Source organism: Lissotriton vulgaris, chromosome 8 (assembly GCF_964263255.1).
Source record: "Lissotriton vulgaris chromosome 8, aLisVul1.2, whole genome shotgun sequence".
Classification (NCBI taxonomy): Eukaryota; Metazoa; Chordata; class Amphibia; order Caudata; family Salamandridae; genus Lissotriton; species Lissotriton vulgaris.
In genome coordinates, this window is record NC_141696.1 from 699,296,193 (window position 1) to 699,313,538 (window position 17,346).

At 43.3% G+C, this 17,346-nt stretch overlaps 1 protein-coding gene across 1 annotated transcript in view; it reads right to left on the bottom strand.

Moving 5' to 3' along the window:
• The window catches only part of EGFL6 (EGF like domain multiple 6), a 433,277-nt gene that overhangs the window by 270,692 nt on the left and 145,239 nt on the right, over positions 1–17,346 (bottom strand). The window contains exon 3 of the mRNA XM_086934569.1: positions 14,338–14,430. Coding sequence (XP_086790695.1) covers positions 14,338–14,430 — 93 coding nt within the window. The remainder of the gene's footprint in view (positions 1–14,337; positions 14,431–17,346) is intronic.

A 17,346-nucleotide genomic window follows, 5' to 3' on the forward strand; every position in this document is an offset into this window, starting at 1 on the left:
TAGGTACACACCTTGTTTTAGTGCTTTCTGGCGAAGGGTTGGGAATGTTAAACAACCTCACCTCATCACCTGGCTTTCAGTGATGTCTGTGGGGGCTTAAGACGTGTGGCCATTGCCACTAGCCTTTGTAATGGCAGGAGTAAGGTTGTGTTACTTCCTCTGAAGGTGTTTTATACTTCTTTGATGCAGTCTGGGTCACAGCATACTACAAGCATTTAGCCGACGTCCAAAGATGCGCCTTGCTGAATTAGATTGGAACTCATCAAATGCACGTTCACTGCCGCCGTGTAGGGTACGAAAATAATTCCAGGCTTTAACCAGCTGCTAAACGTGGGATTTCAGCATCAAAGACGCAGTCGAGGGCGTGGCTCAGCGTTTTCTCTGCGTCAATTGGGTAATTTTGACCTTTGATAGTTGCCTAGCTGTGCAGATTACCCATTTGGCCGAGGTAGCAATCAGAGATGACTAAGTTGTGTCCCATTTCTCAACCCGTTAAGACCGATCCAGCTGTTTGACATCTGTTATAGGACTGCAAACTGTTAAGAACTCAGATGTGAAACTTTGGTCACAAACGGCCGGGGCGAGTTGATAATGGTTTGAGGTGTCATTTCCGCCGTAAAAACAAATCCCAACACTGAAGCTTTATGTAATGGAGGGACATTTCATGAGAGAAAAGACTAAACAGCTTTGCCTTCAATGCTAAGTTCGTGCTGGTGCATGCAGGGGGTGGGCACCAGCACTTGTTGCTAGGGACCAGGACTTATTTCTTATCACCCAGTGGACTCAAGGCATGAAAGTGAATGGCAGAAAGGGAGCAGCGAAGGGAGAACAGAAATACTGTCAAAGAAAGTCCACAGGAGTGAAAATAAACCTGCAAGAGTGAGATAAAGAGACAAGAAGTGTTGGGTGGTGAAAAAAGAGACTTGCGGTAGGAATCAAGAGTTGTCAACCTTGGGATTCGGCAAACAGATCTTTCGGTAGCACCTGTGGTGAGCTCCTAGGCAAACATTTGTGCCTCTGCCTTTATATTTTTTATTAAGGACAGTGTGACATTAAGAGAATAATTTACAGTACGAAGGATATGCTACAGCATTTGGTTATGGGCCATGATTGGTGTATTTATGAGGCACATCATGTGTGCACTGTACGTATCAAGCACATGCAGCACACACACAGGACGAAGGACCAACATACCTGAATAGTCGCCTAACGTTCCACTTACCCGTCAGACAACTCCAATCCTTCCAACTCGCCCTTGCCTCTGTCCCTAGAATCCACAAGGCCAGAACTGAAGGAAGGTCATTCTCCTTCCTCTCAGCTAAGACCTGGAACACCCTGCCCCTCCACCTCAGGCAATCCGGGTCATTGATCCAACTCAGGAAGGACATCAAAACCTGGCTCTTCGAATGAGCCTCCACCCATTCCGAGCAGCAGCCTCACACCCTGCGCTTTGAGTCCTCACGGGTAAGTAATCGCGCTATACAAGATCCTGATTGATTGATTGATTGATGCAGCAGACATGAGCCGGAGCTGATGCCTTTGCCCCTTATTCAGTAGCATCCATTATCCTCAATGTAGCACTCCGATGCACTTAATATGGAGCACATTTAAAAGCCGAATGATATATATTGAAAATGTATGAAGGTGTTGCAGGCGGCATTTGGGACATCTGAATGGCGCACTGTGGTCGATCAGGTAAGGCCCGCAGCCGAAGGTTGCAGGCCCTCTTTGGGGCAGAGTTTGTTTCTACAGGCCTTGTCAGATGTGCAATTGTGGTACAGATATGCTGTGATATTTTATTTTGGCAAAGACTGATTTGTATATACTAAACCTGGGCTACAGCCACTCCTGATTAGGCATAATTTAAGTGGTGTGTGCAGCACATGCACTTGTGCATTGTAAGATGCCCCGAGATACAACACAGACAACCTGAAACCAATGTTTTCTGGCCATATTTGAAACATAGGGATAGCACACGCACTTTATACACCTGCATATTCCTGTTTCCATTTGGCATCGCTCAGTTTGACAATTCATAGCGTCTCTGGTTAGCTTAGCTTTTTTCGTTTCGTTTAAAAAGCTTTATTTCAGTACATTGACCATAAAAGCGTCACAAGAATGAATAAAACATATATCATTACCACAGGAATCAACAACATTGGTACAGTTTTACATCCAGTCGCCATGGAACATACAGTTAGAATAAAGTGCAGGTGCATATGGTCAGTACTTATTCACAGGGAAAAAAATTAAGAACTGTACTAAAAGCCACTATGGGTAATAAAATAGCTTTTTTCAAAAATACATGCATTCAAAGAACTGACCAGGGCAAGGCAAGGCCAGGGTGTAGGAGAGAAATGTTAAAGATCTGAGAGACAAACCTGTTAAGAGACATTTCACCACACCGTGCGTACACAGAAATAAAGGGCAAACATAAGTTACAAACCTTTGTATGTAATGCGTGCTGCCAAAGATTTACAGTTATGTAGCGCTGTAAATAACAGGTGTTCAGAGTTCAAAAGTGGTCACTGCAGGTTGTATACAAATCACCTCAGTGAGCATCTAAGTCACTAAAATATGTCACCACAACATCTTTAGCAGATTAAATCTCAGACTATGTAGATATCAGCAGCATACCTGAGGATGAGTGTGTGTATACATAGTATAAGGGCTGTCTTGCCAGCAATTTGTCGGATCCTGCCTGTGGGTGCCAAGAGTCTTCAACGCTCCTCGCCTACCTGTTTGGGCGTTTGTTGGTTCCCTCCCCGCCGCCGCTCGAGTCTCCCTCGCGGCCGCCGGTTGAAGGGAACTACATTTCCCAGCCTGCTCCCTGACCCGGAACACCTTTCCTGGGGTCATCGCGCCCGGAGGCGCTTGAAATTCCCGCCGTCCTCGGTGGAGCGGGTGTCTTGCCAGCAATTTGTCGGATCCTGCCTGTGGGTGCCAAGAGTCTTCAACGCTCCTCGCCTACCTGTTTGGGCGTTTGTTGGTTCCCTCCCCGCCACCGCTCGAGTCTCCCTCGCGGCCGCCGGTTGAAGGGAACTACATTTCCCAGCCTGCTCCCTGACCCGGAACACCTTCCCTGGGGTCATCGCGCCCGGAGGCGCTTGAAATTCCCGCCGTCCTCGGTGGAGCGGGTGTCTTGCCAGCAATTTGTCGGATCCTGCCTGTGGGTGCCAAGAGTCTTCAACGCTCCTCGCCTACCTGTTTGGGCGTTTGTTGGTTCCCTCCCCGCCGCCGCTCGAGTCTCCCTCGCGGCCGCCGGTTGAAGGGAACTACATTTCCCAGCCTGCTCCCTGACCCGGAACACCTTCCCTGGGGTCATCGCGCCCGGAGGCGCTTGAAATTCCCGCCGTCCTCGGTGGAGCGGGTGTCTTGCCAGCAATTTGTCGGATCCTGCCTGTGGGTGCCAAGAGTCTTCAACGCTCCTCGCCTACCTGTTTGGGCGTTTGTTGGTTCCCTCCCCGCCGCCGCTCGAGTCTCCCTCGCGGCCGCCGGTTGAAGGGAACTACATTTCCCAGCCTGCTCCCTGACCCGGAACACCTTCCCTGGGGTCATCGCGCCCGGAGGCGCTTGAAATTCCCGCCGTCCTCGGTGGAGCGGGTGTCTTGCCAGCAATTTGTCGGATCCTGCCTGTGGGTGCCAAGAGTCTTCAACGCTCCTCGCCTACCTGTTTGGGCGTTTGTTGGTTCCCTCCCCGCCGCCGCTCGAGTCTCCCTTGCGGCCGCCGGTTGAAGGGAACTACATTTTCCAGCCTGCTCCCTGACCCGGAACACCTTCCCTGGGGTCATCGCGCCCGGAGGCGCTTGAAATTCCCGCCGTCCTCCGCGTCGCGGGACGCGAGCGGGACGCCCGGACGAAGCCCGGACAAAGGGCGGACAGTCTAAGACAGTCCAAGACTGGCCACGACTGGACTGGACCGGGACACTAACATCTGTTGTACCGTGAGTTACTTGCCATAGTGCCTTATTTGTTCTTGACTGTGTACACGTACGGGGCTAATTTGTTATCCAACTGTGCCTCTTTGATCTACAATGTCAAAACAGAAATCATCTGCTACGCCTGCCAATACCATGGAGAACTACCTAGTGCACAGAGTGACTAAAATAATCAATGATCGGCGGTCCTCCCTAGGGCTTAACGACTCCCCACCTTGTGCTCAAACAGAGGTGTCCTGCCTAATTGACTTGGACATAGAAACCATGAATCTAAGTGACACTGATAATGTGGAAAATGTTGTTTGTTCTGCACCGAACACCTCTACAAATGTCCCACAATTTGTCACGAACATAGATTCACTAGTGGTTGTTGAACCCAACCTGCACTGTAATGATTTAGTGTCAGCTGATGGCAGTATCACCTCGCCAACGCCAGTCCCTGCGCCTAGAGCAGCTAAGAAATCCACCAAAGTTACCTCCAAAAGGCCGGGACTACGGTCAAATAGTAAAAAACCTTTAACTATAATCAACACTGAACACAAAAATGTAATTGATGATATAGTAGAGGAAGGGAGTAGCACTATAGATTGGGATGATTTGTTGTCCAATAAATTTATGGGTATGTTAGAATCTAGGTTGGTACGAATAGTTAAACCACTTATATCCAAAATAGACCACTTGTCCGATAAAGTACACAAATTAGAAGCCCTATTAAAAGCAGCAAATGACAATTTGGGGGACATTCCTAATTCAATCATAAATAAAATAGATGAGCTTCAGGAAAATATGATTGAGAATGCAAAAACTACATTGGCATCAGTGCAGTCTGGTGCTCCTAGTGTCACAGGTGTCCCTGTCAACCCAGTTGATGTGGTTCCCCCCCCAACAATAGAGAATGGTTCTATATCTGATTCCCACCTTGACTCAAATCCTGTCGAGTTGATAGTGGAAGCGTCACCCTTAGTGTTAGTACTTGCCAATGTCCCAATATTGAGAAAAGACCAGATTGAGACCCCAGATTCACTTCTAAACAAATCACTGCAGTGGCTAGGCAATAATATCCAAGCAACTCCTTGGGGTAGAGAAAAATTGACAGAGGATTTGTTATCAGCTCGAAGAGTAAAGTGGATAGGGTCTAAACCCAAGAAATTTGCCGGGGACTGTGTGGTTTTAAATCTGAAGGGTCCGGATGTATTGCCAGACATCCTACAAAACATTCTTCCACCCCAAAGAAGAACGGCAGAAATAGTCCCGCTAACGTTAGACTTCTTCTATAGTAGAAGAGGTCTATTAGCAAAACCAACTATCCTTAGAACGAAGTGGTCAGTGGTTGGCCCTAGAAGGGATAGGGGCGGTACTAACGGTGACTGGGGGCTAAATTTGGAAAACTGCTTCTCGGCTCTATCGGATCTAAATGAATGCGATTGACTCGAAAGCTACGACCCAGCCCCTCATATTGGGCCGTTGCAACAAAATCATACAAGAGAAGGAAACATAATTAGCACTAATCTGGGTTACCCGATCACAGAGAAAATAAAACCATTGTATTTGATATGTAATAAACCCGCTCTAAAAGGGCCAAATATAGCAACTGAAGCTTATATACGTGCTACTGGGATTAGTGAGACCGACATCAGCCCAAGGGATGGACAAACATCTTTATTAGAAGTGCCAACCAATGCAAGAGATCAGAAAGAAGATCACCTTCCCGATCAATGCAAATCTAATATATTATCCCTAGTATCATGGAATATTGCAGGCATAGCAAGCAAGATTAACACACTGGAATGGGCTGAATATATTAATCAGCAAGATATTATCATGCTGCAAGAAACATGGTCACTTACTCCAACATTTAAAGTGGGATATTTAAATTATCACATCCCGGCAATTAGAAACCGCCTCGGACGCCCCTCAGGAGGCTTGTTAATTTGGGTACGACAATCTCTAAATGCCGTGATAACACAATTATCAATACCATCAAATGACATTATGGCTCTTACTGTCAGATGGGATAATGGCCAAGAGCTTAGTATATTTAACGTCTACGCTAGGGGAGTGTCTAGGGGACAATCTTCCAACACTCTAGTAGTTTTAGAGCAGAACATAGACTTACTACCACCACAAAACCAACTAATAATAGGTGGTGACTTTAATGTAACTTATGAGCCCCTGGGTGAAGAGGACCGGATTCTGTCCGAGGAGGAGGATGCCAAGTGGGGTATTCCCCAGTTGGATCTGCCTGCTATCAAAAAATGGAGTAATGTAGCAATCCAGTTAAAAAGCCTCTGCCTAGCCAGAGGTTTGAGAGCGGCAAATGGGCGCACGCCCTCCGACTTGCTAGGTAAAAGTACGTTTGACAATGGGCGCTCATCTAGTAGGATCGACTATATATTAATAGATGTAAAACTTTGGAGCAAAATGCAAGATATGGTCGTAGAATCTAGAATAGAAAGCGATCATAATCCCCTGAAACTAACCTTTCTCTTCCACGGTAAGTCCTCATCGCACCCTAATGACAACGGAATGGTGACGCAGGATGTAGTATGTTCCAACAACCAGCGCCACCTCAAATGGGGAATGATGATAAAAGATAATATAAAATTAGAGGCACTTAAAGTGTTAGTGGTAAACAAAGTAAACATCATTAAGTCTAAACAAGGGATCCCAAGTTTCCAGGATTACATGATGGAGGCCCACGAAAAACTCTTTTCTGAATTAAAAAGCTTTTTTCTCAAAAAAGTAGACTCTAGTAAAGTGGCTAAAATCCAACAGAGACAAGGCTGGTACGATAAAAGTTGCAGATTGGCACGACTTAATTTGAGCTTAGAACTAAAAGCCGGCAATGCAATAGAAATTAGAAGAGCAAGAGATGCATACAGACAAGCCCAAAAAAAGGCAAAGAAACGCTGGGATGAAGAAGGGTGGCAGGAATTGAAGGAAGCTTGTGCTGCCAAGGACTCCAAGCGCTTTTGGGCAATTGTAAAATGGGAGAGGGGAGGAATAGCTGCCCAGCCACAAAATAATGTCCCTATTAACAAATGGACTGAGTTTTTTAGACCACAGTATGCCCGCAATTCGGTCCATGCTTCTGCCCAACCTCCGCCTTCTGTTTTTTTCAGAAATCAAATATTTGACGAGAATGATGTAATTAAAGCATTGGACGGCATAGCAGGAGGGAAAGCACCAGGCATGGATGGCATCCCGGCCGACGTGTTTCTGTCGGACCGGAATGCGTGGTGCTCATATTTTGAAATGCTGGCCAATGCTGTGGCAATGGGTGGGGAAGTCCCCCACTCATGGAAGGGAGCAGAAATAATCCCCATTTTCAAAAAAGGAGACAAAACGCTAGCCCAAAACTACAGACCAATAAGTCTCATAGACACAGCGCAAAAAGTAATGGGACGCCTAGTCCAGAACAAGCTACAACAATGGATTGACGATAAAAATATACTATCCCCCTATCAGGCAGGGTTTCGCCCACTGACCAGCAGTGTTGACCAAGTTCTCTATTTTTTAACAATTTACTGGAGAAACGTCACACTGAAAAAGGGATCGTTGTATGCTGTCTTTGTAGACCTAAAAGCGGCCTTTGACTTAGTCCCCAGAGAAAAATTGTGGCAGACCCTGGCAGATGTAGGTCTAAGCCAGGAATTCATTACCCTCCTTGTCCGCCTTCATGATAATAATTTTGCCAAAATTAGATGGGGCAAGCAAGGTGAAACCACAGATTCCTTCCCAGTAGAACGAGGAGTCAGACAAGGCTGTGTGTTAGCCCCAACACTATTTTCAATTTATATTAATGGAATTGTTGACCACCTAATGAAATCCCCAAGTGATGCCCCAATTATAGCAGGTCGCCACGTCCCAGTTCTAATGTTCGCGGACGATACGCTCCTACTTTCACGCACTCCGAGCGGTCTCCAGAAAGTGGTTGATGCCTTTGGGGAATTTTGTGATAGTAAAGGACTTGAATTGAATACTAACAAAACTAAATTCATGTGCCTAAACTATCAATCCTCATTTAAAGGAGTAATTAAATATAAAGGCACTCCCCTAGAAAAAGTAGACGCCTTTACTTATCTAGGCATCACCATGCAAGGAAACATGAAGTGGCAATCGCATATTGATAATACTCTATTAAAGTTTAACCAGCTTGCTGGTGCAGTAGCACTGAAACATCGTAAATCATTAACAAAGCCGGTTAATTCTGCACTAGAGATATACAATATGAAAGTGTTAGGTGCCTGCTTGTATGGGTCTGAACTGTGGGGGTTTTCAAATCTAAAAGAATTGAGCTGTGCAGAAAACAGGTTTTTGCGAGGGCTAGTCATGGTCCCACAAAGCACACCCATGCTCACTCTGAAATTGGACCTTGGCAAGAAAAATATAGAGGACATAGCTAGGCTACGGCCACTCCTATATTGGAGGCGCTTGATGGTGACCCCAGAGCTGTGTCATTATGCTGAAGCTCTGAAGGATGTCATTGAGTGTGACCGATTCCACTGTATCAAATGGTTAAAAGAACTCAAGGGGCTTCTTGCATTACTAAAATTGGACCATCTATGGGGTAATTACGATGTGGCTAGCTTCCCATCGAAAGCAAAATTAAAAGAACTGTATTGGGAAATGGTGTATACAGTAATGTTCTGTAAAGGTTCCAATTCAGCATTGACAACCCGTTTCTGGGACATCAAAATGTATCCGTCATGTGAAATATATTGGGACATCATAGAACGCCCATACGATAGGAAATTGTATTTCCAATTCCGTATTGGGACCTTGCCAGTAAATGCTTTTAAAAAACATTGGTCCCCAATGTGGGATGATCATTGTTATTTTTGCAAGGACCAAATTGAACACATTTCCCACCTGTTGTTTTGCTGTCCACAATATGCTACCCCTAGACGCAAATGGCTGAAGCCAGTTTGCCAAAATATTGGCACACGTAGTCAATCAACAGCCTTGAGAATACTTGAAACGGACTGCTCCACACTTTTTGTAGTCGCCGTAGCTAAATTTCTTGCCTGGGCATGGTCAATACGCACACGCACTTTAAAGACAAATCCCAATATATCATGATCTAGTGTTGTTTAAAAATTATTCTATTGCATTGTATGAATTGTTCTTTTTTAGAAATTACTTGAATTTTAACCGCACAGCATTCATTTGGTAATATTCGGCTGTCAAACTGTTTAATATGTGTTTTAAAATTATTTTTAGACTTAGTATTTATTGTATATGGATAGGAAAGATGCTTTTATGACAAATGTCGAATAAAGCTTTATAAATTGAAATTGATAAGGGCCAGAGTGTCTCTCTTCGCCAAAAAATAACAGAGAAAAGTGGTTTGACATATCTGGGTATGATTGGTGTGACTACGTGTGCGTGTGTACGTGTGGGTGCGTGCGCGCGCACGCATAGTACATAATTCCCAAACATCTCTGAAGTCGGGATGTGAGTGACAAAAATGTGTGTGCGTGCATAGCAGAGCGAATATACACATCACACATGGCACCACATGGAGTGGCATTGCAGCCCCCAACCTCACAGGAAGTGACATCACAAGAAGTGATATCAGATCTTAAGACATGACAAATATGTTTAGCAGGTCTATCATGAATATATTTGACTGCATTACAATATTTAACACATAAGATTTTGCTTCTGAGATGTGCCAGAAAAGTGAAGCAACACTTATGCAAAATCTGGACCTCAACATATACATTTATTTTTTAAAGAGATTGGCAGCAAGGAGACACGTGGAAGTAGATCAGTTCTGTTTAATTGGTTGTAAAGTCTGCATTTTAAATTGTTGTATGGGTTTAAGACAGCTGCTGCAGAGATTTTTCTGAGGCTTGTAAACCTCAGGGAATAATAATATTGGTAAGATAACACTGGAGGTTAACGTATTTGTTAAAGAGATCTGTGTTTTGTCTAGTTCCAGTTTGGAATCAAAGTAGCATACAGTGTTAATATGTCCTCAGAAAAGCACATTATGTAACAAGAAGATGTCAGATTTTTATTTTATGTAAATAGATAAGTGGGTTACTTCTTTTAACACAGAGATCCTTTTGTTACTTGCTGTTCATAAATTGTTGTTCAATATAGCACAGTGAGCTATGAAGGGTATGTGGTAACTACACCATGTAACACACTTAATTTATGTAACACATTCTGCACATTGATTTGCACACATGATTTATTGTCAATGTATAATGTGCACATTTGAAGTAAAGTGCTCTGACACCCTGTATTTGGATGAGTAGCTCTATAGCGCTATGAAATAAATAAAACAAAATAGTGTTATTTAAATGGTTATTTGTGTAAATGCTGGGACATCTGACATTCTTACAGTGCATGCATATGTCTTATAAACAGGGACTGAACAAAGTCAAACGCATGCCTCTCTTAACCACCTGTGAACTGATAAGCTGTGTGCCTATAATTCCCCTCATTTGCATTTACGTGTGAGGCTCTCAACAGCTCTCAGCTAGGATACACCATCAAAAGGAGCCTGATGGCCCCTTAACTTCCACCTTTGTTATTGGCCCAGTTGGAATCTGATAAGCCTCCTCCCCGCCTGAACATTGCTGCTGGTAGGGAAAGTAGACAAAATGCAGGCGCTGCTGATTGTGTCCCGTTGTCTAAACCTTACACTGGTACAAGTGTAGTATATATTTCTGTGGGGCCCAACCTCTGGGCAGGATAGAAGGCGTCCACTTAGTGAAAAAAAAGTGTTAGATACCGTTTACCCACGTCTACCCTCGACTTGTGGCCTGGGAATACTCCTGCATACAAACTCACGTCATAGCTATCTAAGAGATCTCAAATGTATAAGTGTAAAAGCATAACAGCTACATACTCAAAGTTGCTGCAAAGGTGAATTTGCATTTAACATTTTCTTTCTCCTCAGTAAAGATACCTTTTTGTGAAATCCATTTCTTACACACACATCCATTTGGCATGCTTGCACCCAGTTACAACTTGTAAATGGTTGGTTACAACCTCAAACTTATACGGTGTTTTCTTGTACCCCTAATAAGGGACAACCTTTGTCCTTAGAAGACCCCTCACTCACCAACCTAGTTGGTGACATGCTTCATCATCGGGGTCCCACCCAGACAGCCGAATGCCATCTGGGTGTGCTGCGACACCTGATTACAGTGGAGCTGGGAACCCCGACACAGACCGCTCAGGTTTACCGCCTCTGTGCTAACTACCACAAATCGTGGACTGCACCATGGCAGGTCCGGAACCCATGAAGCCCGTAATTCGAGCGCTTTAAGTTTTTTTCCAGATTCAAGGAGAAGAACACCTTTTGATCAAATCACATTTTGTGATTTGTACACCAAGGAATCTAGGGCAGGGTACATCTTAGGGCGTGTACACCACTCAGATCCCGCCATCCTGGTCCTGACGAAAACCTCACAATTACACATAGGTTGAAACATGTAGACCATTTTAACTTTTTTACTTCATCTTAGCACACGTCTTTAATTGACACCAACAGCCTACCTAACCAGGAAAAGGTGTCCCACCGTTTTTTATCATTGTCCAATCACTCCGGAATAAAATCCAAGAGTGGGTAGCATTGGGCAATTTTTAAAAACACTCACTTACAGTTAATTGCACATATAAAATTACAGAAACCAGCTCCACTGTAATCAGGTGTCGCAGCACACCCAGATGGCATTCGGCTGTCTGGGTGGGACCCTGATGATGAAGCATGTCACCAACTAGGTTGGTGAGTGAGGGGTCTTCTAAGGACAAAGGTTGTCCCTTATTAGGGGTACAAGAAAAGCACCTTATGAGTTTGAGGTTGTAACCAACCTCCAAGAGGGCACTCCTCCATTTGTTGTTATATATCTAATCCAGGGGACCAGGAGTTCCCTCCCCACCTTTGTGGTGGAGTTACCCTTTCTCTCCCTTTTGTTGTTTAACAACTTGTAAATGCACATACTCATGAACTTGTAAGGAGTTAATCAGCATGTGTGTCCAGGGTAGCAAGTAATCTCCTGTACCTAATCGAATATGAGTTAGAGTAATTGCCAACTTTTAGAGGTGAACTCACCTGTTAATGCCTACAAGTCTTCTCAAATCCATGGATTGATTAATCAGAAACTTTATAATTCAGGTGGAATTTCCATATTCGGAAAGCACATTTGTAATGTCAATTTGTAGAGCACACTAATCAACCGCTATCCAGGTGCTTTAGCAGCTGTGTAGGCTTATGGTCCCTGTAGAATTATTCAAAGAGCCAAGTCTTCAGCTTCTTGCAAAACTCAAGTAGTGAGGAAGACGCTCCAATGTGTTGTGGGAGGTCATGCCTTGTTTTGGGTGCGATGTAGGAGAATGAGGGACTTCCAGCTCTGCTTTTGTGAATGCAGGGGGAGGGGTGTGTGAGTGAGAGCGAGGTTGAGGATAGGTGTCTTGATGGGTTTCTGTGAAAATGTATGCAGCTGTTAAGGTATGCAGGTCAAGTTTTGTGTAGGGGTTTGTAGGTGTGTGTGATAAATTTTTATTGTCTGCACTTGTGATTGGGGGGCCAGTGGAGCTCCCTGGCGTGAGGTGAGATGTGGGGGTGGCGGGAAAGGTTGAGCATGACTCTTGTGACAGCGTTCTGGGTGGTCTGTAGTCTGTTCAGCAGTTGCATTGAAATTACGGTGTACCACATGTTGCCGTAGTTGAGATGGCTTGTGATGAGTGCGTGTGTGACAGTTTGTCTGGTGTTCTGTGGGAGCTACTTGAAGATTTTTTGTAGCATTCATAGGATGTGGAAGCAAGTGGAGCTCACTACGTTGATTTGTGCCCTCATGTTCAGCTAGTCGTCCAGGATGATCCCCAGATTTCTGGTGTGGTCGGTGGGTGGTGGTGTGGATCCCAGTTCTGTCAGCTAATAGGAGGCCTCCAACAGGGAGTTCTTGTTTCTAAAGACCAGTATATCAGTCTTGTTGGTGTTCAGTTTCAAGCAGTTGGTTCTCATCCTTTCCGAAACCAGGGTTATACATTTGATGAACATTGTTCTGGTAGTGGGCGCGTTGTCCATCAGGGAGAAGATGAGTCTGCGTATGAGATGAGTGTGATGCCTTAAGACCTGATGGTGTCGGCGAGTGGAGCCATGTAGATGTTAAACAGAGTTGGGCTGAGGGAAGAACTCTAGGGGACTCCGCATGCAGGTTCTCGGCCGCAGATGGGAAAGGTAGCAGGCTGACTCTTCAGGTTCTTCCTGTAAGCAAGGAGCATATCCAGTTGAGTGCTGGTCATTGGTACCACATTTGTGGAGTCTTCTGATGAGTGTGTTGTGGGGTTAATTTCTATCAGAAATGTGATTTTATGCCCACAATTATTTGTGGACATCAGTTGAATTTAGGTGTGCTAAAACATATGAGAATCAGATCCGCTAAGACCAGTGCGGAATTTGTGCCACCAGCACCCATTTTTATGGCCTCACTTTGACCATAAGCAAGAGTGAGAAGGACAGAAAAGGAAGGCAGCAGGAATAACAGAAAGATATGAAACAGTAACAGAGGGAGAAAGAAAAGATGAAAATGAAAGTCATGAGAAAGTTAAAGACACAGTTGGTGTATGGTGTGGAATCAAGACGATCATCGATAGGGTTAGTGCTCGGCTTTTAAGAAAAAGAGTTTGGTCCACTTCACTTTTTTTTATTTTTTAAATAAAGCCATGGGGGACATATAATTGTCCATTTTCAATATGCTTTGCTTCTTGCACCTCTAATCGAATGCCCTGCCAAATATATATCAGACATATCGCATCAAGATTTGTATTAGAAAAATTGCCTAATTTTTAACTTTCTTAAACCAGGCAGTAGGCATTCAACCCATATAAAGGCTGTGGTTACAAGATGCATGTAAAAATCCTACTGGCAAGCAAACCCTTATTCGGCAGCGGTCGAAATAAAGAGTTATGCAGTTTTAAGTGCACCCAGGAATTAGCTGATGCAATAAAATCCGCATACCCTGTATACGTTTAGGGAGGTCAAACCTGCCAATAGTTACCAAGGGAAAGTGACCAGAAAATAACAGGAGATGTGGATTTTGGGTGATTGAAGCACCGAAGTCCACACGTTATGCAATATTTTTGAGAGCTAAACTCGCATTATAGGTATTATTTATTGCACCTATAAAATAGCAAATGATAGAGTATTGTATTATAACGGATCATGTGACAAATAGCACCTAGTACTCTCGCAGGGTACTCGTGATTGAGTCCTAAGTCCAGGGGACATGTCTGAGACAAAATAAGACGAATAAAGTTGCAATTGTAAATCGTTGAAATCCATAGCTTTCAGAAAACCCACTTTGCATTAAGGCACATTGAACTGCATCCTTTCACCGTGTACATACAAAACACACTTGCTGCACTGTTTACAAACCTTGATTGCAGCTTTTTCCAGTGAAGCCAGGAAGGCATTTGCATTTGTTTGCGCCCAAACATTCTCCGTACTTGCACCCTTGTTCACAGATTGCTGAAGAAAAGCAAACACAGTTGGGTTAAATTTAAAAAGGTGCAGGTAGAAAAAAAACATAACGAGGTAGCTACAAAATTAAAAATGAAGCATGCAGCACATACAGGGGAATGAGTATGAATGACAATACACACGTATCTATATGGCATTAAGCTGCACTCCCTCTTTAGATACATCTTGACTGAGGTACGGATCCTGTCTAAAATGGGAAATAAGAGAGCCTAGCTGCACCCATTAGCTTTTGTTGATAAAATCATCAATAAAGGCGACTGACAAGTAAGTCCAGGCTATATTTGCCAACAATAAAAAAAGTACAATCTCTTAATGAAAAGAAAAAAATGAACAAGACAAAATTACTTACTGACACGTCACCTGGGAACAATTCAGAGTGCTCTGAATGGGAGAAACATGCACTTACATGGAATGATAAATGTCCCGTGAAGTGTTGTCTCTTTAAATGGTGTTGCAAGTCTCCTCCGAGGTTCATGACCTCATAAATGTACTCAGCACGTGGCCTCTAGTCTTTATGTAAGAATGAACTCCTCGGTTACGCGTAATATCCTTATAATTTGCTTTAAACGGTACATTTTCCCACACATAATGTTCGCAAGCAGCTTGCCTAATATCATTCAAGGTAGTAAAGCCTGGAGAATGTTAGTTTTGTTGTTTACTTATATGCACTTAAAATTAGCCTACACACAACCTTTCCAGCACTTCACAAATTGACAGTTTGTGAGTTGCAAATAAACCTCTTGCCAGAAATCATCCGGGTATTTTCATTCCTCGGGTGAAATAGAATTTTGCTTCTTGGAGCACTTCACAAGCACTTAGAAAAGGAATTTTCTAGTCTTATGCACTACGGATGACTTGCAAAAATATTACTGTATTCACATGTGACAAAAGAATAAAACAAGGATCCTTCCTGGATTAGGCCTATTGTATAATAACCTCTGTATCTTGGCATATATCGGATTGGCCCTAAAATTTGTGAGCTGGTTTGATAGGGATCTCCTGCATAAGAGAACAATGAAAATCTCCCCTTTGCGATACCGATGTATTTGATATGAAATACCCAGCAGGGTATATATTTTAACCGGTTGTCTGTATAATTAGAAGTGTAATATGTGATCTATTTTAGTTAACCTAAATCAAACAGATTTAGTTAACCTAAACCAAACAGTAAGACATTTCATAGTAAGTGTGCCCATGTCAGATCCAAATGGCTGGATCTATTTCAGATTTTCAGGATATCCATGTAAGCTATACCATCAGCAGTTATCATGAAATTTTGTCATTTAGCTGGCTCTCCAGGACCTGCGGTGGGCACCCCTGTTATATAGAACATAAGAAAGGCAGGTTACAAATGTGGCCAGGGTTGACATTTTCACTAACCACACGAGGCTCTAGCTAAAGGGCAAAGTGTCAGACCCTTAGTTGAGATAAAAATAAAGATAGAGTAGACAAAAAAGCTTGATGTTCAGCCTAGGCATATGGAGCTCCAATATTAATTATGCGGGTGTGATGCACTACGTTCTTTTGTCTATTTCCAAACTGAGCGTGAGATATTTCAAGACATTATTCACAATGTAAATATGGAAATTAGACGAGGGCAAAATCTATGACCCGTAATCTTTCTGCTATCCACAATGTATGAGGTAGATGAGGGGTTCTGTCTTTGGTCCGAGAATGTACTTGTATTTATATATACACACATACACACACACACCAATTTGCTTAGCACCCCTTGCTTATTTTTCCTGTAAACGTTCTTGCAAAATGCACAGAAAATGATGCATTCATGATATGTGCACAAAAGATGTTCAGCCTGGCCACAATTACCTGTGAGTCAATGTTAAGGTAAGGTTAGAAGATTTATGCCAAAATCAGATTTGATATATGTGCTATTCCCAGAGATATGATGTCAAAAAAGCAGCCTCTTAAATTGAGGAAATCGTAATCAGTCTCGACAGACTAACAGGTTGCCCTCTACCAATTAAATCCTTGAATTGGCATCAGCATGTTGCATGGGCAAAAATACACCACCAGATGTTGTGTCTACGTTTCCTCACTGCATAGGCCAGCAAGAAATCGCAGCCCCATTTACAGTGCGTTAGCATTTGCTAACAAGTAGTGAATCCATGCAAGCCAGATTTTTGGGATAAACCAAGGATAAGCCTGAGCAAAATTGTAATCATGTGGGCAAAATATCGAGAGTTGACTTTAACATGAAATCTACAAAATTAAGCAACATTTCTCATTAAAAGTTTTTTGTAACCAGTCTCTTGCTGGCATCTCACATAACTTTTGTACACAAATATGTTCATCCCACGCCTGCAAAGGTCATGGGACATACTGGGAAACTACATTATCCTATACTGATATATCGAGAATTATTGACAACATTTTGAGAAATGACATAAACAACATTATGCAAATGTGCCCAATTAATCTGAATGAGAATTGCATATTCATCAATTATCCGTAAAAATCCGGCATGGCTCTTGCTCTCCTGAACCAAAATAGGATACTACTGCTTTGTTTGATCGTTGACTCGTGTGTGCTTATATTTTCAACACACCCTTCACATTACAGTGAGGCTTATTTCTATTGTAAGACTTATTTTGGGGAATTTACAGAGGCGGGAATTTCTGAGAAGCACATTTTGACAGCCCTCCCCTCCCAGTGGCACTCTATTGGAAGCTGCACGGACGGACTGACAGACATGGAGATATGAGTCCCACTGTAATCTTGATGTAGATGCATAACACGAGTTGGTATTATGAGATATTCTGTAACTACAGGTGCAATATTCTGTATTACTTAGGTAATTTCTCATTTCTGTGGATACCCTCCACATATACTTAGCAACTCCTGGTAAACCAACTCCCAGGAATTAATATTACCCCTTGCATCTGT